Raw genomic sequence first — 27,379 nt, forward strand, 5'->3', positions numbered from 1 at the left:
TTAGATGATCAAGCTACACAACTGGTCAGAGCTTTAAGTAAAACTAGACTACTATTTGGAGGAAAAGGGGAGATCAAGGCAAATATACCAAACATATTTAAAAAAGTTGCAGTTTTCAAAGATTTTTAGTATGAAGGACGGCAAGCAAGGGGTTTTTGACTTATGTGACATTTAGCTATTGTAAAATCCTACAAATAATTGTGCATCGCAAGTTGATACTCGATCGATAAGACTAGTCAATTTACTGAAAGGTAAAAAAAATGATTTTCTTAGTTTAGTGGCTGCTGAGAGCTACAAGCGCTAAAACGGCCAGCAAGAGATCTTTGAAACCTGAAGTATACAGTTAGATGATCAAGCTACACAACTGGGCAGAGCTTTAAGTAAAACTAGACTACTATTTGGGGGAAAAGGGGAGACCAAGTCAAATGTACCCAAAATATTTCAAATAGTTGCAGTTTTCAAAGATTTTTAGCATGAAGGACGGCAAGCAAGGGATTTTCGACCTATGTGACAGTTAGCTAGTGTCACAACATACAAATGATTGTGCATCGCAAGTTGATACTCGATCGATAAGACTAGTCAATTTACTGAAAAGTAAATAAAAAATGATTTTCTTAGTTTAGTGGCTGCTGAGAGCTACAAGCGCTAAAACGGCCCGCAAAAGAACTTTGAAACCTGAATTACACAGTTAGATGATCAAGCTACACAACTGGGCAGAGCTTTAAGTAAAACTAGACTACTATTTGGGGGAAAAGGGGAGACCAATTCAAATATACCCAAAATATTTCAAATAGTTGCAGTTTTCAAAGATGTTTAGCATTAAGGACGGCAAGCAAGGGATTTTCGACCTATGTGAAAGTTAGCTAGTGTCACAACATACAAATGATTGTGCATCGCAAGTTGAAACTCGATCGATAAGACTAGTCAATTTACTGAAAAGTAAAAAATAAATGATTTTCTTAGTTTAGTGGCTGCTGAGAGCTACAAGCGCTAAAACGGCCCGCAAGAGAACTTTGAAACCTGAATAATACAGTTAGATGATCAAGCTACACAACTGGGCAGAGCTATAAGTAAAACTAGACTACTATTTGGGGGAAAAGGGGAGACCAAGTCAAATATATCCAAAATATTTCAAATAGTTGCAGTTTTCAAAGATTTTTAGCATGAAGGACGGCAAGCAAGGGATTTTCGACCTATGTGACAGTTAGATAGTGTCACAACATACAAATGATTGTGCATCGCAAGTTGATACTCGATCGATAAGACTAGTCAATTTACTGAAAGGTAAAAAAAAAATGATTTTCTTAGTTTAGTGGCTGCTGAGAGCTACAAGCGCTAAAATGAATTTTTTTCATGCTAAAAATCTTTGAAAACTGCAACTATTTGAAATATTTTGGGTATATTTGACTTGGTCTCCCCTTTTCCCCGAAATAGTAGTCTAGTTTTACTTAAAGCTCTGCCCAGTTGTGTAGCTTGATTATCTAACTGTATAATTCAGGTTTCATAGTTCTATTGCGGGCCGTTTTAGCGCTTGTAGCTATCAGCAGCCACTAATCTAAGAAAATCATTTTTTTATTTTATTTTCAGTAAATTGACTAGTCTTATCGATCGAGTATCAACTTGCGATGCACAATTATTTGTATGTTGTGACACTAGCTAACTGTCACATAGGTCGAAAATCCCTTGCTTGCCGTCCTTCATGCTAAAAATCTTTGAAAACTGCAACTATTTGAAATATTTTGGGTATATTTGACTTAGTCTCCCCTTTTCCCCCAAATAGTAGTCTAGTTTTACTTAAAGCTCTGCCCAGTTGTGTAGCTTGATCATCTAACTGTATAATTCAGGTTTCAAAGTTCTCTTGCGGGCCGTTTTAGCGCTTGTAGCTCTCAGCAGCCACTAAACTAAGAAAATTCTTTTTTTTTTTACTTTTCAGTAAATTGACTAGTCTTATCGATCGAGTATCAAATTGCGATGCACAATCATTTGTATGTTGTGACACTAGCTAACTGTCACATAGGTCGAAAATCCCTTGCTTGCCGTCCTTCATGCTAAAAATCTTTGAAAACTGCAACTATTTGAAATATTTTGGATATATTTGACTTGGTCTCCCCTTTTCCCCTAAATAGTAGTCTAGTTTTACTTAAAGCTCTGCCCAGTTGTGTAGCTTGATCATCTAACTGTATACTTCAGGTTTCAAAGATCTCTTGCTGGCCGTTTTAGCGCTTGTAGCTCTCAGCAGCCACTAATCTAAGAAAATCATTTTTTTATTTTATATTCAGTAAATTGACTAGTCTTATCGATCGAGTATCACCTTGCGATGTACAATTATTTGTATGTTGTGACACTAGCTAACTGTCACATAGGTCGAAAATCCCTTGCTTGCCGTCCTTCATGCTAAAAATCTTTGAAAACTGCAACTATTTGAAATATTTTGGGTACATTTGACTTGGTCTCCCCTTTTTCCCCAAATAGTAGTCTAGTTTTACTTAAAGCTCTGACCAGTTGTGTAGCTTGATCATCTAACTATATAATTCAGGTTTCAAAGTTCTCTTGCGGGCCGTTTTAGCGCTTGTAGCTCTCAGCAGCCACTAAACTAAGAAAAATCATTTTTTTTTTACTTTTCAGTAAATTGACTAGTCTTATCGATCGAGTATCAACTTGCGATGCACAATCATTTGTATGTTGTGACACTATCTAACTGTCACATAGGTCGAAAATCCCTTGCTTGCCGTCCTTCATGCTAAAAATCTTTGAAAACTGCAACTATTTGAAATATTTTGGGTATATTTGACTTAGTCTCCCCTTTTCCCCCAAATAGTAGTCTAGTTTTACTTAAAGCTCTGCCCAGTTGTGTAGCTTGATCATCTAACTGTATAATTCAGGTTTCAAAGTTCTCTTGCGGGCCGTTTTAGCGCTTGTAGCTCTCAGCAGCCACTAAACTAAGAAAATTCTTTTTTTTTTTACTTTTCAGTAAATTGACTAGTCTTATCGATCGAGTATCAACTTGCGATGCACAATCATTTGTATGTTGTGACACTAGCTAACTGTCACATAGGTCGAAAATCCCTTGCTTGCCGTCCTTCATGCTAAAAATCTTTGAAAACTGCAACTATTTGAAATATTTTGGATATATTTGACTTGGTCTCCCCTTTTCCCCCAAATAGTAGTCTAGTTTTACTTAAAGCTCTGCCCAGTTGTGTAGCTTGATCATCTAACTGTATTATTCAGGTTTCAAAGTTCTCTTGCGGGCCGTTTTAGCGCTTGTAGCTCTCAGCAGCCACTAAACTAAGAAAATCATTTATTTTTTACTTTTCAGTAAATTGACTAGTCTTATCGATCGAGTATCAACTTGCGATGCACAATCATTTGTATGTTGTGACACTAGCTAACTGTCACATAGGTCGAAAATCCCTTGCTTGCCGTCCTTCATGCTAAAAATCTTTGAAAACTGCAACTATTTGAAATATTTTGGGTATATTTGAATTGGTCTCCCCTTTTCCCCCAAATAGTAGTCTAGTTTTACTTAAAGCTCTGCCCAGTTGTGTAGCTTGATCATCTAACTGTATAATTCAGGTTTCAAAGTTCTCTTGCGGGCCGTTTTAGCGCTTGTAGCTCTCAGCAGCCACTAAACTAAGAAAATCATTTTTTATTTACTTTTCAGTAAATTGACTAGTCTTATCGATCGAGTATCAACTTGCGATGCACAATCATTTGTATGTTGTGACACTAGCTAACTGTCACATAGGTCGAAAATCCCTTGCTTGCCGTCCTTCATGCTAAAAATCTTTGAAAACTGCAACTATTTTAAATATTTTGGGTATATTTGACTTGGTCTCCCCTTTTCCCCCAAATAGTAGTCTAGTTTTACTTAAAGCTCTGACCAGTTGTGTAGCTTGATCATCTAACTGTATACTTCAGGTTTCAAAGATCTCTTGCTGGCCGTTTTAGCGCTTGTAGCTCTCAGCAGCCACTAATCTAAGAAAATCATTTTTTTTTTTTACTTTTCAGTAAATTGACTAGTCTTATCGATCGAGTATCACCTTGCGATGCACAATTATTTGTATGTTGTGACACTAGCTAACTGTCACATAGGTCGAAAATCCCTTGCTTGCCGTCCTTCATGCTAAAAATCTTTGAAAACTGCAACTATTTGAAATATTTTGGATATATTTGACTTGGTCTCCCCTTTTCCCCCAAATAGTAGTCTAGTTTTACTTAAAGCTCTGCCCAGTTGTGTAGCTTGATCATCTAACTGTATAATTCAGGTTTCAAAGTTCTCTTGCGGGCCGTTTTAGCGCTTGTAGCTCTCAGCAGCCACTAATCTAAGAAAATCATTTTTTTATTTTATTTTCAGTAAATTGACTAGTCTTATCGATCGAGTATCAACTTGCGATGCACAATTATTTGTATGTTGTGACACTAGCTAACTGTCACATAGGTCGAAAATCCCTTGCTTGCCGTCCTTCATGCTAAAAATCTTTGAAAACTGCAACTATTTGAAATATTTTGGGTATATTTGACTTAGTCTCCCCTTTTCCCCCAAATAGTAGTCTAGTTTTACTTAAAGCTCTGCCCAGTTGTGTAGCTTGATCATCTAACTGTATAATTCAGGTTTCAAAGTTCTCTTGCGGGCCGTTTTAGCGCTTGTAGCTCTCAGCAGCCACTAAACTAAGAAAATCATTTTTTTTTTTACTTTTCAGTAAATTGACTAGTCTTATCGATCGAGTATCAACTTGCGATGCACAATCATTTGTATGTTGTGACACTAGCTAACTGTCACATAGGTCGAAAATCCCTTGCTTGCCGTCCTTCATGCTAAAAATCTTTGAAAACTGCAACTATTTGAAATATTTTGGATATATTTGACTTGGTCTCCCCTTTTCCCCTAAATAGTAGTCTAGTTTTACTTAAAGCTCTGCCCAGTTGTGTAGCTTGATCATCTAACTGTATACTTCAGGTTTCAAAGATCTCTTGCTGGCCGTTTTAGCGCTTGTAGCTCTCAGCAGCCACTAATCTAAGAAAATCATTTTTTTATTTTATATTCAGTAAATTGACTAGTCTTATCGATCGAGTATCACCTTGCGATGTACAATTATTTGTATGTTGTGACACTAGCTAACTGTCACATAGGTCGAAAATCCCTTGCTTGCCGTCCTTCATGCTAAAAATCTTTGAAAACTGCAACTATTTGAAATATTTTGGGTACATTTGACTTGGTCTCCCCTTTTTCCCCAAATAGTAGTCTAGTTTTACTTAAAGCTCTGACCAGTTGTGTAGCTTGATCATCTAACTATATAATTCAGGTTTCAAAGTTCTCTTGCGGGCCGTTTTAGCGCTTGTAGCTCTCAGCAGCCACTAAACTAAGAAAATTCTTTTTTTTTTTACTTTTCAGTAAATTGACTAGTCTTATCGATCGAGTATCAACTTGCGATGCACAATCATTTGTATGTTGTGACACTATCTAACTGTCACATAGGTCGAAAATCCCTTGCTTGCCGTCCTTCATGCTAAAAATCTTTGAAAACTGCAACTATTTGAAATATTTTGGGTATATTTGACTTAGTCTCCCCTTTTCCCCCAAATAGTAGTCTAGTTTTACTTAAAGCTCTGCCCAGTTGTGTAGCTTGATCATCTAACTGTATAATTCAGGTTTCAAAGTTCTCTTGCGGGCCGTTTTAGCGCTTGTAGCTCTCAGCAGCCACTAAACTAAGAAAATTCTTTTTTTTTTACTTTTCAGTAAATTGACTAGTCTTATCGATCGAGTATCAACTTGCGATGCACAATCATTTGTATGTTGTGACACTAGCTAACTGTCACATAGGTCGAAAATCCCTTGCTTGCCGTCCTTCATGCTAAAAATCTTTGAAAACTGCAACTATTTGAAATATTTTGGATATATTTGACTTGGTCTCCCCTTTTCCCCCAAATAGTAGTCTAGTTTTACTTAAAGCTCTGCCCAGTTGTGTAGCTTGATCATCTAACTGTATTATTCAGGTTTCAAAGTTCTCTTGCGGGCCGTTTTAGCGCTTGTAGCTCTCAGCAGCCACTAAACTAAGAAAATCATTTATTTTTTACTTTTCAGTAAATTGACTAGTCTTATCGATCGAGTATCAACTTGCGATGCACAATCATTTGTATGTTGTGACACTAGCTAACTGTCACATAGGTCGAAAATCCCTTGCTTGCCGTCCTTCATGCTAAAAATCTTTGAAAACTGCAACTATTTGAAATATTTTGGGTATATTTGAATTGGTCTCCCCTTTTCCCCCAAATAGTAGTCTAGTTTTACTTAAAGCTCTGCCCAGTTGTGTAGCTTGATCATCTAACTGTATAATTCAGGTTTCAAAGTTCTCTTGCGGGCCGTTTTAGCGCTTGTAGCTCTCAGCAGCCACTAAACTAAGAAAATCATTTTTTATTTACTTTTCAGTAAATTGACTAGTCTTATCGATCGAGTATCAACTTGCGATGCACAATCATTTGTATGTTGTGACACTAGCTAACTGTCACATAGGTCGAAAATCCCTTGCTTGCCGTCCTTCATGCTAAAAATCTTTGAAAACTGCAACTATTTTAAATATTTTGGGTATATTTGACTTGGTCTCCCCTTTTCCCCCAAATAGTAGTCTAGTTTTACTTAAAGCTCTGACCAGTTGTGTAGCTTGATCATCAAACTGTATACTTCAGGTTTCAAAGATCTCTTGCTGGCCGTTTTAGCGCTTGTAGCTCTCAGCAGCCACTAATCTAAGAAAATCATTTTTTTTTTTACTTTTCAGTAAATTGACTAGTCTTATCGATCGAGTATCACCTTGCGATGCACAATTATTTGTATGTTGTGACACTAGCTAACTGTCACATAGGTCGAAAATCCCTTGCTTGCCGTCCTTCATGCTAAAAATCTTTGAAAACTGCAACTATTTGAAATATTTTGGATATATTTGACTTGGTCTCCCCTTTTCCCCCAAATAGTAGTCTAGTTTTACTTAAAGCTCTGCCCAGTTGTGTAGCTTGATCATCTAACTGTATTATTCAGGTTTCAAAGTTCTCTTGCGGGCCGTTTTAGCGCTTGTAGCTCTCAGCAGCCACTAAACTAAGAAAATCATTTATTTTTTACTTTTCAGTAAATTGACTAGTCTTATCGATCGAGTATCAACTTGCGATGCACAATCATTTGTATGTTGTGACACTAGCTAACTGTCACATAGGTCGAAAATCCCTTGCTTGCCGTCCTTCATGCTAAAAATCTTTGAAAACTGCAACTATTTGAAATATTTTGGGTATATTTGACTTGGTCTCCCCTTTTCCCCCAAATAGTAGTCTAGTTTTACTTAAAGCTCTGCCCAGTTGTGTATCTTGATCATCTAACTGTATAATTCAGGTTTCAAAGTTCTCTTGCGGGCCGTTTTAGCGCTTGTAGCTCTCAGCAGCCACTAAACTAAGAAAATCTTTTTTTTTTACTTTTCAGTAAATTGACTAGTCTTATCGATCGAGTATCAACTTGCGATGCACAATCATTTGTATGTTGTGATACTAGCTAACTGTCACATAGGTCGAAAATCCCTTGCTTGCCGTCCTTCATGCTAAAAATCTTTGAAAACTGCAACTATTTGAAATATTTTGGGTATATTTGACTTGGTCTCCCCTTTTCCCCCAAATAGTAGTCTAGTTTTACTTAAAGCTCTGCCCAGTTGTGTAGCTTGATCATCTAACTGTATACTTCAGGTTTCAAAGATCTCTTGCTGGCCGTTTTAGCGCTTGTAGCTCTCAGCAGCCACTAATCTAAGAAAATCATTTTTTTATTTTATTTTCAGTAAATTGACTAGTCTTATCGATCGAGTATCAACTTGCGATGCACAATCATTTGTATGTTGTGACACTAGCTAACTGTCACATAGGTCGAAAATCCCTTGCTTGCCGTCCTTCATGCTAAAAATCTTTGAAAACTGCAACTATTTGAAATATTTTGGGTACATTTGACTTGGTCTCCCCTTTTCCCCCAAATAGTAGTCTAGTTTTACTTAAAGCTCTGCCCAGTTGTGTAGCTTGATCATCTAACTGTATACTTCAGGTTTCAAAGATCTCTTGCTGGCCGTTTTAGCGCTTGTAGCTCTCAGCAGCCACTAATCTACGAAAATAATTTTTTTTTTACTTTTCAGTAAATTGACTAGTCTTATCGATCGAGTATCACCTTGCGATGTACAATTATTTGTATGTTGTGACACTAGCTAACTGTCACATAGGTCGAAAATCCCTTGCTTGCCGTCCTTCATGCTAAAAATCTTTGAAAACTGCAACTATTTGAAATATTTTGGGTATATTTGACTTGGTCTCCCCTTCTCCCCTAAATAGTAGTCTAGTTTTACTTAAAGCTCTGACCAGTTGTGTAGCTTGATCATCTAGCTGTATTCTTCAGGTTTCAAAGATCTCTTGCTGGCCGTTTTAGCGCTTGTAGCTCTCAGCAGCCACTAAACTAAGAAAATCATTTTTTTTACCTTTCAGTAAATTGACTAGTTTTATCGATCGAGTATCAACTTGCGATGCACAATCATTTGTAGGTTTTTACAATAGGTAAATGTCACATAAGTCAAAAATCCCTTGCTTGCCGTCCTTCATACTAAAAATCTTTGAAAACTGCAACTTTTTTAAATTTGATTGGTATATTTGCCTTGGTCTCCCCTTTTCCTCCAAATAGTAGTCTAGTACTACTTAAAGCCCTGAACAGTTGGTAAGCTTGATCATCTAGCTGTATACTTCAGGTTTCAAAGATCTCTTGCTGGCCGTTTTAGCGCTTGTAGCTCTCAGCAGCCACTTAACTAAGAAAATCATTTTTTTTTTACCTTTCAGTAAATTGACTAGTTTTATCGATCGAGTATCAACTTGCGATGCACAATCATTTGTAGGTTGTTACAATAGGTAAATGTCACATAAGTCAAAAATCCCTTGCTTGCCGTCCTTCATACTAAAAATCTTTGAAAACTGCAACTTTTTTAAATATGTTTGGTATATTTGACTTGGTCTCCCCTTCTCCCCCAAATAGTAGTCTAGTTTTACTTAAAGCTCTGACCAGTTGTGTAGCTTGATCATCTAACTGTATACTTCAGGTTTCAAAGATCTCTTGCTGGCCGTTTTAGCGCTTGCAGCTCTCAGCAGCCACTAAAGTAAGAAAATCATTTTTTTTACCTTTCAGTAAATTGACTAGTTTTATCGATCGAGTATCAACTTGCGATGCACAGTCATTTGTAGGTTGTGACACTAGCTAACTGTTACATAGGTCGAAAATCCCTTGCTTGCCGTCCTTCATGCTAAAAATGTTTGAAAACTGCAACATTTTTAAATAATTTGGCTACATTTGCCTTGGTCTTCCCTTTTCTCCTAGATAGTAGTAAAGTATCACTTTAAGCTCTTAGCGGCTCTTTAGCCTGATGATCTAGCTGTATAGTTCAGGTTTCAAAAACCTCTTGCTGGCCGTTTTAGCACTCGTAGCTCTCAGCAGCCGCTTAACTTAGATTATCAAAATATTTTACTTTTCAGTAAATTGACTAGTCTTATCGATCGAGTATCAACTTGTGATGCACAATCATTTATAGGTTGTGTTACTAGCTAACTATCACATAGGTCGATAATCCCTTGCTTGCCGTTCTTCATGCTAAAAATCTTTGAATATTGCAACTATTTCGAATATTTTGTGTTCAGTTTGCCTTGGTCTCCCCTTTTCTCCAAGTTAATGGTCGAGTATCACTTAAAGCTTTCAGCAGCTCTTTAGCTTGATTATGTAGCTATCTATCTGCATGGAAACGGTTTTGAAAACCTCTTGCTTGCCTTTTTACTAGGCAATATTACAGATAGCATGAGTGCTTTGACGAAAGTGAATATATTTTAGTTTTGCATTAATTTTAGTCCTTTTTGGTCTGTTTACTTTGTAATTACATGCATCAGGTGCTCTTTTACTGGTTCTCTATGACATTTTTTACGTTTAAAATTTTGACTTCTTAATTTGGTTGGGTTATCGGCGGCTGCTAACTTTGGCTGCTAACTTCACACCGGTTAACGATGAGGCACTTGCCAGTTTGTCGATAAGTTGTTACATAAAGCGACAGATTTAGTAAATGTTTAACGATGTAAACATGCAAAGTAATGGCGTGCCGGGTCGTTACCCGGTTCAAGACGTTTACAATTTATTGTAGGTAAAAAACTTAAGTAAATAACGCTCTCTCGTGTGGAGATGCGTAGGGTTGCCATAATTATTCGCAACTGATACGGGACAATGGGGTAGTACGTATTCACAGAGCTTCAACTCACAAGGGTGATTTAAACAGATGATTGTGACCTGTAGGATACACCTGCAGCGGTATTGGTATACGGGACAAAATACGGGACGCGATACTTAAATACGGAAACAGTCCCGTACATACGGACACGTATGGCAACCGTAAGTATGCGGATAAGTTATTACATTACATATTCGAAATTTATTTACCCGTAAGGCCATTTTATATGAAGTTTTGCATTACACTTTTCGCCCTAGTAAGAGAACAAGTGTTCCGAAATTTCCAGACATTGGTATGTCGTTCCGTCCATTTGGTTATGGGACAGAAAAAAATGGGATACTTTTTTCTCCTATTAGGATCGAAGGACTCGAGATTCTAAGTAGAAAACGGGTTGCAAGCGGTGGTTATTAGTTACTTGTCTTAGAAGTATGATACTAATCAAACTATTCTTGTCGACTTAAAATTGATCGTGTAGATAAAACCTAAATAGATAGTTGTCAATGTCAAGTGATTTATTGTATAAGTGTACACGATGGGCTTCAATTACAATACTACCTACATACAAATACAATAATACAGATAATAGAGCAATTTAAGGAGACGTAGCCGTAAACAATAGCAAGCAGCAGCAGTAAAAGGTGGGTAACGAAGATGTACCCTAAACCGCCGAGCGTGTATAAGGAATGTAAATTAATGAAATCGAAGTAAGCGAAAGAGGTATGTCAGGATCGTAGCAAGTGGAAAACCGTGGTCTCGGCGTACCCCTCCGGAAAATAGCCGTGATTATTTGTATGTATGTAAACAACATCAAAAGGCGGTCTTACCGCTAAAAAGCGATCTCTTCCAGACAGAGATTAAGAAGAGAATATTAATGAAATTATATATGTCAGCAGTTATAGCAAATGCAACGAAAGAAACCTAACACAAAATAAAACAATGGCGGCACTATACAAAGAAAAATAGGTACTTTGGCATGCGTCAAATATGACCCGATTCATCAGTGCGTCGGTTGCGGCTAAATATAGTGGCCCATTTACCTTTGACACTGTAACTAGCGACAGGCCTTTCAAAAGCTCTTACTTAATGACTTTTTAAAATAGCTTGAATGGTGGTAAACATTTAAAACGTGTCTATTTATAATGTTACTTCGTCAGCCATACACCCAGCCGCAAAATTTCATAGCCACTTTATGAATAATTCCGTCCTAAGATGATACGAAAAACCGATGAGAATCGTAATATTCTACGAATATTTTGTTTTTTTCTTTATCAAATTATTAGTTGTGAGACGAGTTATATCATATGATAATGAATGAGTTTTCAATTCATTGATAAATATTTATTAGTCGCCATTAATTAGTTCAATTAATAATGTATTTTTTCTTCAAGAATAGATTGTACAGGAAACAGGCTTGACGGATTGATTACTTATCTTTTTACGCCTAATGGCTTACTCGATTGCATCAAAGGAAGTTCTCTAATAACCTGTAAACCTGAACTTATTATAATAATGTAGAATAGTTTAACTAGAAATCGAATACATTTTATACATTTATCCATTCACTTGAGATCATTTGGAGTCTAGAAAAAAGCCACCCTTCATGTAAGCAAGCAAACTTTTTATTCTAAAGCAACCGATAGCAACATTGGTATCAAGCCTCTATACTATTTTAGGTACATCATTTTAAGCGGAATATGTCTTTTCTTTTGTCACCTGGGAAGCAAGTTTTAGGGGGAAGATAAATTATTTAAAAAACACTGAAGTTAATGGAAGCATTGTAAGACTATAGGCCAGGCCGGTGGGGGTCTCGAAAGCTGGCAACAACGCGTCTACCACTTTCACTGACTTAACTTTCAAAATGCTGTCACCAGTCAACGCAGAAGAAGAGGCAGAAACTCGCCTTAGTGGAGGGATTGATGAAAGCATAGGGCAGGCCGGTGGGGGTCACGAATGCTGGCAACAGTGCGTCGTCGACCTTCAAGGTCTTTTACTTGGGCAATGCTGTAGCGTCAACGCGTAGCAGAACAAGCAGAAACTCACCTTAGTGGAGGGATTGATGAGAGCATAAGGCAGGCCGGTGGGAGTCTCGAACGCTGGCAACAGCGCGTCGGCGACCTCTACAGCCTTATCCTTGAAGATGCTGTCGCCAGTTAATGAGTAGCAGGACAACAGACCGCCGACGAAGCGGATGTTCGTCTCGAACACCGACAGCTCGGAATCCTGGTGAACAAAATACGGTATTAATTCGAGTTTCTACAAGCTAAAGTTTGAGCTCAAGTCTTGCAAATCCTTTTGCCGATTTTCGATGGAATTTTCAATTGGGTTCGTTGAATCAATTAAATGAATCATTATGATGAAATGAAAGTTGAAAGGCTGTATACAATTAGAATGTAATTAAGGTAGCCGATAGAATCTTTATAAATGAATAAACAAAATGCCATCGCGTTTAGGATCGTTAGAATATATAACAGCAAAAATAAATTACCGTCGATTATAAATTATAACTCTATTTAAAAATGTTTTTTGTTAACTTCGTATAAAATTTTATGAGGAATCCGAACGGTACCTTTATTGCCCATTAGAAAAACATATCATGCAATGTATAGTGGTTTCATATATGTTATGCCTATACGCTTTCAATTAAGTATTTGCAACAAGTGGGCGTATAAGACACGGCTTTAATTATCATTACATAATGATAAATATATGATGGCGCTCAAAAAGTCGATTTATCTTTGTCTTATATGATAGGCAACATAAACTATAAAAGCAACTTGGCTAATACGGCCATTTTCTAGACTTAACAATAAAGTTACTACTAGAGATTTAACCTTACCAAATTTTCGTTTGGTATGCCAAGTTATTTTAGCCAGAAAATGGTATATCTGGTATATCATGTTGTTAAGGCGCTCTTATAGACAGATTTTAGGTTTTTGAGGGGGTGAAGCAGACGAAGTGGTAAAGCAGGCAGGCGGGCGCCCCGCGCGCCGCGCTCGCAGCAAGCCTACGTCCTTATTCTGACGCCATCCGTATTCTGGTTTGTTAGTTCTGGGATCTTTTCCGGAAATTTATATTGATTATGATTTAAACTTAATGAAATTAAAAATTTCATAATTATATATAATACTAGAGTATACCGCGGCAAATTGAGAACCTAGTAAAATGATACCAAATCGTTTTGTGTCGAAATAATATTACTTACTAATTCAGACAAAAGTTACAACTGTCTGCTTTAAATCATATATTGATACCTATTCAAAACTTAGTTGACCTTAAAAATGCAATAGAAGTCAATTTCGGGCAAGTAGTGTAAAAATGAAGAATACTAGCAAAGCTAAGTAATTTGTGGAAGTGAACGTAAAAAGGTAGCATGTTTTTGCTGGTATTGAGATAACTGAAAACATAAGCATAAGGTATGCACAAGCATATGTAGCTCCAAAAAGTAGATAAATTATGCTATCTTCTCAAAAAAGAACCATGACTCTAACTGTAACGACTATTTCTATATTATTTTTTGAATTGACGACAATGAAGACGATTATAAATTTTAAATGCAAAAGTCGAGAAAACTGCTATTATTATTAATTATTTAAAGTTTATAATGGCAAAAATGCACTTATACTACTACTACTACTTCGAAGTTATATAGTAATGAGTATAATTGACTGACTTTAATTAATGTCTAATAAAGAATCAGTCTGTTGTCTGTCTACTCTGTCTGTAATCAAATATTACAAGTATATTTGACCCACTGAGGTTTCAGATGAAGTTGAAAATCTGCATACATATGTAAGTAGGGTGACAATGAAATATTATGGTACCATCGAGCTGATCTGATGCATGAGAGAGGAGGTGGCGATAGGAACTCTGTGTCAAAATATCGCAACCAAATTGCGTTTGAGGTTGTTAGAATTGTCTCAATGAGTATTATTTTCCTTTGGAAAGAAGTACAGTTAAGACCTGTTCCGTAAAGTTAATTAACATACAAAACTTTCCGATGAACAAAATTATTTTATCGTCAACTATGTTATTTATCCCTTCAAGTGGTGGCCCACCACTCACGGGTCGATGCGATAGCCAGAAAGCTGTCGGCCAACAGAGGGTGGTTAGTGAGGTGTTGCCATATTTAGTGGCAAAATTAAAGGCTTTGAAGTATATTTACGCTCTTCTAGCGCCCAAAAGTAGCTAGCAAGTTAGACAAGGAAAACATACATACACACGCTTGTTAACGCTTGGTTGCTAATCCGGGGTCGAACGCCTAGGTCGAGTTCTGTCTTGATTTTTAAAGAGGTTATTTTGTAAATACACGGTACCCTCGAGGAAACGGAAAGATTTTAACAGTATATTCCGGATCGTATTTAGAGGCAAAAATGTCATATAAACTTTTTTAATTCGCCTAGTTTCAGAGTTAATACCAATTTAAAAAAATATTTTTCGTTGTGTTTTAGTGCATAACGCCTTTTTGATGGCTATGTCGCCAGTCGCCACTTTGGGACCTAGTCTAGACTACCTTCTTGACAGATATCAAAGTCACAAGGTACCATTTGAATAGACTAATTATTACGAAAAAAAATGTACCAATTTATATTAATCCATAAATTTTCCAAGAACATGAACTTAATATGTTTAAAAACATACAAAAAGTAAAAAAAAAAAACATTTTTTTTTTGTGGAATTGACTTAAACTTGTACATGTCCCATTAGTAATTACCAAGCTACTACTAGGTATAGGAAAAACAGTTTCATATGCAGGGCAGGCATGAGTTTAAATAAAGTTTCTATAAATTGTGATATCGACATATATAATGATAGCATAGCAGTAATAAAAAATAAATTAATTAGACACTTCATGGGTGACAATAATTCTGGCGCAGGACAAGGCTCGGTGCATTATTGAATATGTACATGTACTCACAGGAGTTAACTACTTTTTCTTTTTTTAATTTATTTTTTGTAATAATGAATCATATATATATATATAGATCTGTTCTTATGCTGTAGGAACTTGTATGTGTAAATTAAGATGGGATTTTTTTTTTTATAATTTATTGTATTTCTATAAGTGAGAACCTGTAATTGGCTCTGTAATTCTATTGGAAGTTCTAGATATATATAGCGCTGTTGGTTTTCCATATACTAAAATTAAAAAAAATAAAATGAAATTCTTCTTATGACCTCAGGAATACGTGGTAAAAAAAATTCCGTTTCCTCACGGGCACTTTTTATGACTTAACCTTTGAATTTTAAGCCCTACGTAGAATATTAATTAACAATTACCTCCAATCATAACTTTGTTTTGTAGTGGTAGTCATTTTTAATAAGGAAACTGGAAAACTATCACTGTTGCTAGGTTTGATTAGTTAGGTGCATGTGGCGAAATGCATAAACATTACAATAATTTAACAACAACAAGGACAACTTCAACAGAAGGACATGATGTCACGATCCTCAGCATTGAGGGACCAAGAAGAAGAAGACAATAATTTAATTGTGCTATTCGAATAGCGTATTTAGTGCTTATTCTAACGATATATGCTTCAATATATACTTTTATACATAGATAAGCTTAAATAGTTGAATTTGTAATATTCTCTAAATCCGCGCTGAACACCCGACGGGGCCCCGCCACGTGACTACTTTTTACGTTTTGGCTTCTGCCACTTGAAGGGATATACTATAGGCCTTGACTAGTGATTCATTTCAATATAAACTATTTGAATATATACATATTACACATAAGCACCCTAATGCAAAAATGAAGAAAATATATTTTGCGAAACTTTCGATCGATTTTTCCACTTATATTTTGTATTGGCAGGAAAAATAGTAAAAGCATATCACAAAGACATAACAAGGTCCAAGGTTTTAAAGAAGAAGGTTAAATTGGCTGAGACCTGAAATTGACGGCAGAGTGTCATCGAAATTTATACTTGAAAAAAGAAATAAAATGTCACCAGTTTTCATTTCATACAAAACAGAAATAGCATGGTATAAAAGTATTATACCAAACTTTTACAAAGAACTTTATGTTTAACATTATCAAAAATGGAATTTAGTGACATTCTTGAATTTACAGAATAATTAACCAGTGAAATAAAAATATTGGCGAGAGGTACAAATATATACGAACTTCCGAACCGAGTACTTGCAAAATTTTGAATGGAATTTGAAGGGTAAATATCACTCCTGCTCACCTTACAAAATAAAATAGTTGATAAATAAAGTCTTAAGTGTATACCATATGAAAGTTAATAAACCAGAAATACCAAACAAATTCAACACTTATAACATAAAATATTACAGCCATTTGAGCACTTCCACAAAAACGTGAAATGGTACCTTTCACTACGCACTATTTAAATCCCACATATTTAAATCCAGTATATCTCCTGCATCCTGTATGTGTTAAAAATGAAGCTGTTCCAATATAAAGACTTATATAAATTAAACAAGCGGATTAATTTTATTTGTTTACGTTTAAAAATAGGTATTCAATTTGATTATTACTGTAATAGCCATTTAATAGTACATTACGATACAAGTGCGAAAAATAGGAAATTCGAAACGAGTGGCGATAAATTAAAACACGACCTAAGGGAGTGTTTTAAATCGACACGAGTTGCGAATTACCTATTCGCACATGTATCGTACAACGTTTTACAGTACATATGGCCCTTTAAATGTTCGACACAGTAACGTAATATGCTACTTTTCGCACTAGTGCTATAAAGTAGCCCCATATGTACTGTAAAATATTATTTTACCTAAATTGATAATTAAAAGTAGGTACCCCTCACGAAATAAGTACTACTGAATTTTATACTTAGCAGTGTTTTTTAAAATGTACATGTATTTTACCTTCCTCGTATTAAAAATGAAAAGTAGAGTGTTTAACTCGGGTGCAAGGCACCATTTCATCATTTGGTTAATCGTGGCTGTATGCCGGACAGGTGCGTGTGTAAAACTTGTCAAAAAAGATAATATGACGGATGGATGTCAGAAATGTCACCGTATTTAAGAATCAATTAGCTTAAAAATTAGTTTTTTCTTCGTAAGAGTGATGAAAACATTGTGTGTATAACATATTTGTGTATTTATAGTGTGATTATCCATTTTATGTAACGTCCGCTAAACTAGCACAGGTCCGACGCTGACAGTGGTCACGGGCGTACTGGCGTACTGACGGTATTGCCGCGCAGGGTAACGTTTAGTAGACAAAATGTTGAATTCATAATTATGAATGAAAAATTTAACGCATCGATAAACTGACAAGCAAAATGTTAGAGTTACTTAAAAGCTATTGAATGAAGTAAATTTCATATTGATATTCATCATAGTACTTCTAAAATATCGAAATAAATACAGTTTTAAGCATATTTTCAAAGCAAAAATCTATCGAGAAAAAGATGAGCCATCGTGTTTCTGACAAGCATACGGCTAGTTCAAAGACTGAAGTTATACATACTAGAAAATAATCGATGAAATCCTTGTACAAGCCTGTAAATATCGATTTAAAAATAGCGCATTTTACTATACACCGCGCCTTAACAGAACAAAAGAAGTACCTACCTACTTAAGAATGAATCGTAACTACATTTATGATATTTTCTGCATTGCAGCATCGTTCGACTCTTTGATAACTTTGACCGTCAATTTTATTATTTACATCGATTTAGTCAAATGCTCGACAGTGAAATTAAGAGCAGAGGCAAGTAACATTTAGGCTGCGTTTCCACCAGAGATGTGCGAGGATGCGTAGCGAAGGATGTGTTTGTTAAGAACCAAATCACTTCATTTACCACAGCTCTAGTGGTTCTTAACACCTTCGCTACGCATCCTCGCACATCTCTGGTAGAAGCGCAGCCTAAGCGGCTTTAGGTCAAATCAGTGACAGTTCCTTTTCGGAGACCAAATTTCGATAATTTCAAAGGCCATCACAGCGTTCGTTAAATACCCTCATATAGCTGCTAATGCCCAGTCCATCGTGAAGGACACGTCAGCATTGTTTGCCGGTTAGTGATGATTGATGGCTATGGATGAATGCGAGTAAATTATGCACTGGACCGTTGCCTCCTAAGCTATTCCTAATTTTCCCACGACGTACTGATGTTTCTCAAAGCTTTGTGAATTCCTAATTATTCGTATCGAACATTCATACATTCTCACATTTGAGTAATGTTGTTCTTGATTCAACATTTCACAAACAATTTGCAAATTATGAGTTTAAGTAAGTTTGTTTATTTCTTGTGTAGCTTGAGGGAGGAGTAGAAGAATACTCAAGAAAAAGAAAGCCTTAGGAGTAGATTTATAGATATGTATCTAAGCGTCAAAATTTATATAATAAAGAAATAGCCCGTGGAACATGCGGCAAAATTTTGGTAGAAATGTTAGGTTCGTTCTGTACTCGTACTGAGAAAACGTTTTCTACTAACTAAATCCAAATCACTTTGATTTTGATGTCGATTGCTTCAGCATAATATATTCTACGTTGATAGGCTTTTTTATACTACATCGGTGGCAAACAAGCATACGGTCCGCCTGGTGGGAAGCAGTTACCGTAGCCTATGGAAGCCTGCAACTCCAGAGGAGTTACATGCGCGTTGCCGACCCTAACACCCCTGGTTGAGCTCTGGCAACCTTACTCACCGGCAGGAACACAACACTATAAGTGGGGTCTAGTGTTATTTGGCTGCGGTTTTGGTTGAATAAAAAAAAATATTGCAAATTAAAAAAAAAGTTTTTTCATTGTGTCAATAACATACATATAAACAATCATGAAGAATTTAGAAGTGAAAAAACGTTGTCTGTTTTTGTATGGACTGTCTCGTGGTATACTTGCCTCTTAAGGCATGGTCCAATGAGAGAGTAAGAAAATGCGATATGTGATTCATTTATGTACAGTGCAACACAATCCTTCATGTACAACTAACAACATAGTAATCTATGTATCGTCTCCATGTTCAGGTTTTCTCGAATAATTTGCACTATCGACGTGTAATCTCCACTCGAAGCGTGTACACTTAGGAGCAATTAAAAGGCACTTGGTTTGGTTGTCGCGATCGCGCGATACGCGGTGACGGCTGATTAGTCGGTTCATTAAACAGTCGTTAGCTAGTTATCGCCGTTCCGGTAAACTGCAGTTTTTTGTTACCTTTAAAAGCATTAAGTAAGAGAAAAGGATGAGTTGAATGCAATAATTTTGAAAGGATTTTTATTTCACGTTAAATAAGTTATTTTGCCCAGGTTTCAAATCGTTTTAAATGTCAATGACAAAGGAATGACGGACCTCTGACAAAAATTTCAGCACGGTGCCAACGTCGAGAAACAAATAGTTTGTTTAAATATATTGCCACTTGCATACGTTGTCTTGATCGCGCGATAGTGCTGACGAGGCAGTTCATTAAATATTTGCAAGGTGGTTCCGCGCGGCTATTTGTGAGGGAAACACAAGCTTTAGTTCACTGTAGGAACAGCGATGAAGGAAATGACACGGCTATACTTACACGGTGTTCTAAATTGGTCAATAATTTATTTCTGTCAATCCATCCGTCAATCAGGCGTAAATTTTTGCATGTCATTTGCCGAATGACCGAAAAAAGTAAAATTATTGTTATATATTGCAACAGTTTTCGACATCGATTTCATTCAAACGATGAAGTCTAATGTTCTAAAGTGGAGTTTGTGGAAACATACTTAATACACATATGAGTCTCGATCAGTCATTGCGCATTTCCATACTTAGGTACATAATGATATTTGAGTAACTTAGAGTAGGTTTGTTAAAGGCACACGCTTATAGGTCTCAAAGAAAAAATTAAGTGTTCCATAACGTTATGAAATTTGTGTGAACAGTAGCGATCTGTTGTAATTTGTATCGAGTCTCTATGGAATTTCTACGTGCGCTATTAAAGTTACTAAGTCCGTTACAAAACATACTCGTATCGTAAACTTCCGCGCAACTCTCATCGAACTTCATTAGCAAGGCGTAACCCACCTAAAGAAACATCCTACATTTACTAGACTGATGACCTAATATGTCTTTTACTGCGAAACTACACCCACAGTTTGGAAAAAAGGCTAATATGGACTAATTACAGATTAGCTATTCTATTATTACAGTCCAATGGTGGTGTTGGTGCTTCTTTGCCCAGGTAAGGCATATTTTGAGGGCTAAGTACCTAAAGGTATTTTGGTGGCAACAAATGTTTCACACCAGCAACTTTGTTTGTTTCGATACTTTGAGCCTGGGGTAGCTTGGAGACGCAAATAAACCGGCCACGCAACAAGTGCAACTCATCCTGCCTCACATTAACATCATTTAATTAGCGGTCCAAACTGACGTAGAATTATGTACATAGTTCAATTTGCCCATTAAGGCCAACGAAGCCGCGCAACAAACAGATGTTCTCCTAGCGGGAACTTTTAACTAGTTCACCGATGGAACAAAACTGGAACAATGTGATAATTGTTTTCATTCCGGCGTTGGCTGGGATGCTGCCAGGCTGTGTATCTATTAATGTTGGAGCGGATTGCTCGCGAGTTTTTAATTGAGAGAGCGTGGATTGACGAGCTCGGGATAGGTTGGCTCATGTTTGGTTAGTTAGTATTCGTTTTAACACCGGACCTTGTTATATACATTCGAACCATTTGTGAAAGACATGAATCAATTCGGTTGCTAGATTTTTGTTATACCCTATGAACATCACTAGGAAGAATTTAATTTTTAAGTGTAGCTCGTGTCCGATTTTTACTATCAAATTTAATTTATCTTGTTTTTAAAAGACATTTGACCAGTATTCTTGCCCCTAACGTCTATTTTAGACGGAAGGGTAAAACCATTTCATGATTTCTTTTGTTCTCTTTCGAGACCGGCTTTAGCGTGTTCTTGTTCTGTGAAGTTTGTAACTGGAAAGGTAAAACTTACGACTTCCCCAATATTTAGATGTTCCGCAACCCACTCGCGGCCCTCTCGGAACTCGTCCCGCAGCCCCATGAGGTACAACGTGTCGAGTCCATCGACGATGGTAGCGCCCAGTTCGCCGTTCCCAAACACGCTGGAGAGGTGGGCGCGCTTGGAGATCGGCTTCAGCTCGTTCTTGCCCCACGCGTAGAGTTTGTAATTGTTCCACGCATGGCGCATCATCTGAGGACAAAGAGGAATCATTAATGTAACACCTAGTTTTTCTAAGATTGCATATACTCGAGAAATTGAGATGGGTACCATCGTGTCGGGATAGCCTAGATATCCAGGTCGTTAGCCGAGTAAGCTTAAAATGCCGGATCGAATCTGAACTCCGCTAATTGAGGGATGGTCACTTGTTCTTTAGTATATGACATCTATTTCGATTTATAAATAAAAATACGTCAAAATAGGCCAAGCATCAAGATTTTCGTTTTAGGTACAAAATTTTGTTGCAAGCTTTACTTTGACTTATAGTCTTAAATATCTAATCAAGAAAACGAACTGTAACTCGATGAGGTGGCGTTGTTTTATCACAGAGTATATATATTTAAAAGCGCCTTCGGATTCCATCATCATAACAAATCCATGTCATAATAACAAAGCATTGCCATCCGGTTTACGTATACTTTTGCAGAATACTCAATTGGAATGGAAAGTGGATCAAATTTTATAAGAGATTTGATTAGGTATAAACAGACATTGGGGCCAATAAAACTAGGAAATAAAAGCGTGTGACAGAAGATAACTGATAGGTATACAGATAGCAGAACAAAAATAATTGAAACAGGACGTTCATGTCCAAATTGTACTGAGTGATTTCACTACAATGCAAAAGAACTTTCCGAATCTTATACTTATCGTAAAAGCATTGACATTCAATAATCTACATATAGAAATGTTTTGCAGCTTAAAATTGTAGCGTATCATTTTAAAACAAAATGTTACATCAAAAACTTTAACAATAAAAACTATAAGACAAGAAGAATCTCTTAAGATGGTGATTAGCCGTCGTCTCTCTGATATAAACAAATATTTTCATAAGGCCAATGGCACATTTCACATCTCAAAGGCCGGAACGGGCGCTTCTTTTTAAAAGCCTCGCAAAGCCTCGTCGAGCAAGTTTTAATCTTGGCGGCTGCTCGCCGACGGAACTAATGAAAGGATATCGGACTTTCGTCGGGCCATTAATTATTATTAGGTCTCTGGAACTTTGCGAGAAAGTCGCCAATGACTTGGAAAAACTGGAGACTTTACCAATTACAGTTTAAATCGTCTGAGAGGTGCGAATTCATTCGGTGAACGAGTAGTTGGAATGAGAAATACTTGCGTTGGATGCAACGTCAATGAGCAGCGAACTAGTTTAACAAGGCTTAATTATGATGTTTAGATACGCCAATTAGAATTCAGCCGAGCATGACTGCATAAATATATAGTTTCGTTACGGCTTCACGAAAATGTAATCAGTACATTATACTCGTAGATAGAATGTCTTATGAACGGCAGATCAGATGAGTGGTTGATGATATTGATGATGGAATTCATATTTATGCAATGTGGTTTACAAATATGTTTATACACAATATATCTATTATAATATGCCTAATCAAGTTTTATTGCAAGCGTTTAGACAAGCGTGGTTGGCGATAGACATTTTATTCATAATCTAGCTATAAACATGAAGACAAAATGATTATTATCACCTCTACAACGTATTGCCGCCGTTGTGAAGGATACGTAATGTTCTCAAGTCCATTCTGAGGGGACGAATTGGTAGTTTGTGGATCTTCGCTGGGAAAGCGAGCGGCGCGGGCGGCGCGCCCTGCAGGGTGCACTATTGGGCCAGTCGGGGCTCCAAGGCTGGACACTCGTATTAGTAAAATCATGGCGCAGATAAATGTGAGACCCGCTGTTGCCAAACGACATGGTAAACGCATCTTTGGCGATTACACTAAATTCCGATTCGATGGAACGCCAACGTCAATACTGTATGACTAACTTTGGTTACTCGTAATTTTATTGAATTGATAGATTAATTAAAACGAACGCGCACTGATATTGGCACAAATAAAATAACACGTTCCTAATTCTAGATACTTTATATTTTGACCCAAATTATAAAAAGCGTATTTTCCCGATGACTAATTATTGTCAACTAATTCGTAATTTAAATCTACCGATGCGCTCGCGTCGCCCCGGCAATAGCGTTGGCGTGAGACTAACGTGCGATATGGGAAAACGCTTATTGTAAATGTTATCAATTGCCACGCGGAGATAATAACGTACACTTTGCGTAAGCCGCGTACATACTGTTCTTTTATTACTATGACGGATAGATTCGCAATTCGCGTAATTTGTACGTGATAATGAGGGGCATTGTTATACAGTGTGTACATTTTTTTTTATATAACCGCAAGCTTAACGCTATAACACGATTCTGAAAGATATTTTTAATTTAGTCTTAACTACCAGAGCATAATTCATTTTTGATTTTTTTTTCTTTCGGCAATGTATTTTGTACATACTTATTAAATCACTTGAGACAGATGTGAAGTCGCGTCTTTAATGCGACGTTTTGAGTTATAACAAAGTGGTACGGTCTTCCCTAAAAAACAGAGTTCAACTTGATAAAAAAACCGGGGAACTTAAGAACATCCGATCAGAAATGCGAACAATAAATTCGTCAATACCGCAGGGAAGTGTTCTGGGATGTATTCTTTTCATAATTTATATAAATGATTTGCTCAAAGCCCTAGAAAAGCAAAACGTACTTTTCGCAGATGATGTATCCCTGCTTTTTAAATGTCCAAATAACTATAATATTGATTGTGACATTAAAACAGCACTAGTAGAGGCAAGCCTATGGTTGCAAGACCATTGTCTAGATCTGAACCCGGAAAAGAACAACCCTTGGACTTGACAAAATTGAGTACTTAACGAAATTGTTATTGAAGAAGTATAAGAAGTAAAACTTTTAGGATTAAAGATTGACACGAGCTTAACTTGGAAGGGACATATTGAAATCTTAAAAACCAAACTTTGTAAACGAAGCGGGAAAGTTACTTGGCACTTACTGTAATAAAAAGAAACACAAATGTCGAATGTACGCGGTCCACATATCACGCCTATGCCTATTCCTGGTTTCGGTACGGAATTATCCTATGGGGCCACAGCGTAAATGCTGACGAACTTTTTGTTGTACAAAAAAAATGTCTTCGCATTATTGTAAATATTTGGCTACCAGCAAGCTGCAGGCACCATTTTTTGCAGCAAAATATACGGACTCTACCAGATTTTCAGATTTTAGAAGCACATGCATATGTTCATATACGAAAAAAGCGCTCGACGCCAACACAAATTAGTACTCCCTCAATCTAATTTAAACATTTTTAAACAAGGTCCATATTACAGATCAATTCAAATTTATAATAAAATACCGGAAAATATAAAGGCGGAAAACAAGTGTTCTATGTTCTGTAAGAAGCTTAAGACGTTCCTTGTCCAAAAAGCCTACTATTCTATTGAAGAATTTATGAACGATGTTACTTGACATATATTACTTAGTTTGGATATATGTTTGACATGTTTTAATAAATAAGATAATAATATAATTTTAAATTTAGTACGTATAATATGTATGTGGCTCGAAATTTTTTGTGACATTATTTAATTACTTTATAATAACTGAATCTTATATGTATATTTTGATTAATTTTTATTTTTGACTTTAATATGTAAATTAGTCTTAGTATGTAAGATATTTGCTATGCCCTACCAGGGTATCAGAGCCTCTTACTTTGCAAATACCATATGTGTAATGTAATGTATATACCTAGATATTTTTGTAGCACGAACGTTGACGTCTAAGTGTTTTTGACAAAATAAAAACATCGACAGTCCTGTTATCGATAAGTGCCACGTGATAGAGGTAATACAAAGAAAAATATAGGGTAATAGGGTGCGTTAGAAATAGATAATAGTAACAAAACTATAAATTTATTTATATTTTACATACTTTAGAAAACAAATTGAAACCCTTTTGTAAATTTCTTTTTTCGTGTCACTGAATTAATTCTCCCATAAGTCACTCCATGATAAACACACACCCAAATTGTCTTTCAAATTGACGCAGAATATATTAAACCCATTTTTGATCCCATAGCAAATCTGTGTCTGTGTCTCTGTATATGGCTACAGTGTAGGTGTATCTTAGTTTTTTATTATTAACAGTATCGCACTGATGTATTAATGACCCTCTTTCTCTTTTACTTAAATATGTATACTTCGTTGAAGTAGTAAGTATATACTTATCGATAACAAGATTGTCGATATTTTTATTGTGGTAAGCACTAAGCAAATTCTGTTCCTGCTAGAAAAATATCTAGGTATAGTAATGTACATGATTATGCAAATAAAAATAAATACTAAAATTCAATAAAAAAAACTTAAAATGTTGACTTTGGTTTTTGTGTTTTTACCATAAAAACAATTAATGTTTTTTTTTTAAACTGCACCCGTGACAGATATATGTAGTATGCCAAAAATTACAAATAATAGTATAACCATCTGCGAGGATATTACCGTATTTGTTGCGGTTCTTGAGATATTTTGATATTTTATTCCGGCTCCATACATTAAAAAAAAACATAACTCTACTATTTTCAATTAAAATCGTCTGAACTTATAACTTAGCGTAAACACTCTACGCAAAACCCATATCAATCAAAAAAATCTTATAAGGTCGAGTTTGGTTTTTGTGCTTTTCCATAGAAACAAATAAATCGTTAAGATTTAAAAAAAACCGCACCTGTGACCGATATATGTAGTATGCCAAAAATCACAAATAATTCGTAGTAACCACCTGCGAAGATATTACGGTTTGTTTAGCGGTTCTGAGTAACAATGATTTCTTGTTCCTGCTCCATACATTTATTTTGAAAAGAAATCGTAACTCGACAATTTTCATTCCATATCATCTAAAACTCATAGGTTACCATAACAATGCTGGGCAAACCATATTTCAATCAAAAAACATAAAAATAACAACTTCTATTTCTTTGTAAATGAGAGCCGAATTTCGCTGCGTAAGAGAAAATTAAGGATTTATATGCAAACAATAGTTCAAAAATTAAAATTCAATGCCACGCTATTGTAGGTAGGAAGAAAATGAAGTTTTCGTAGTTTTATATTAATTTTTTTAATAGATTGTTAAGTTTATCTAAATTCTAAAATATGTGCCTTTTCTGTATGACGTAAACTTACTTTTTGAAGTGAAAACTTCTATAGCGGCGCTGTGCAGTTTTTATGACGGGGAAAAAATGTTAAATTGGCGACAGGTCACGTGACCGACAGATTCGTCAGATTGAAAAGTCGTAAGACGGACACGTGACCTGATCGGAAAACTCCATGATGGTTCTAGTAATGATGATGGTGTAAGAGTCGGTGGAATTATGGCTGGAAGTTGATTTTTCTGAGAGATAAACTTTTTAATGTTAAAATTTTTTAATAGTTCTGAAGTGGTAAATTTTTAATGTAATATAAATTGTCATGTTTGTGTACGATAGCGCAATAAATGAATATTGTATTTTACCACATAAATGATAGTACTTTTATACTGATAATTAAAGCAATTCATGCAAAATTATTCCCTAACCATTCCAAAATATCAAAAATGCACAACGTTAACATTCAAGTTTTCACTTCTGCCGGCACTCCCGGAGTGCAACCCGTTGTTTTTTTTAAATAACCACTTTTGATTCCGGCTCGGACACCAAATTAGCACAAAACGAGAGAACGATCCGTAAACAAAGACACCGCGCTTAGAAAAAAACCGGTTTTTATTGCCCTAAACCGGTTATTAAGATAAGAACTTTATGGAAATGTTCTCCTAAAAACGTTAAATTTAGACTCAAATGACTCGAAATCCTATCAACATTATTGGTAATTTAGCAGCCCAAAGGATATGGCTACTAGGATACCATAAACCAACAGTAGGAAGTCCGCACAGTCTCCATCGCAGATAACACCAAATCAGTACATCGCGATGTCGCCTTAGCGTTATGTAAGTGAATTATCGCGCATTATCTACAACGCCGTGTTCGCGCCTTTCTCCGTACAAGCCTAACATGTAACACGTTAATTTAGTGGACAATTT

At 36.1% G+C, this 27,379-nt stretch overlaps 1 protein-coding gene across 2 annotated transcripts in view; it reads right to left on the bottom strand.

Annotated features, from left to right (window-relative positions):
• Positions 1 to 27,379, bottom strand: part of LOC133520786 (mannosyl-oligosaccharide alpha-1,2-mannosidase IA-like) — a 181,247-nt gene that overhangs the window by 24,229 nt on the left and 129,639 nt on the right. Inside the window, exons 1-3 of one of the 2 annotated variants that reach the window (XM_061855448.1) lie at positions 22,929 to 23,770; positions 21,190 to 21,408; positions 12,306 to 12,485 (exon numbers count right to left, since the gene is read on the bottom strand). In XM_061855448.1, the coding sequence (XP_061711432.1) occupies positions 12,306 to 12,485; positions 21,190 to 21,408; positions 22,929 to 23,162 (633 nt within the window). In that variant the 5' untranslated portion in view covers positions 23,163 to 23,770. Of the gene's footprint in view, positions 1 to 12,305; positions 12,486 to 21,189; positions 21,409 to 22,928; positions 23,771 to 27,379 lie in introns of those variants that run through there. The other variant, XM_061855447.1, reaches the window with a different exon arrangement.

This window comes from Cydia pomonella, chromosome 8 (genome assembly GCF_033807575.1).
Source record: "Cydia pomonella isolate Wapato2018A chromosome 8, ilCydPomo1, whole genome shotgun sequence".
NCBI classification, from domain to species: Eukaryota; Metazoa; Arthropoda; class Insecta; order Lepidoptera; family Tortricidae; genus Cydia; species Cydia pomonella.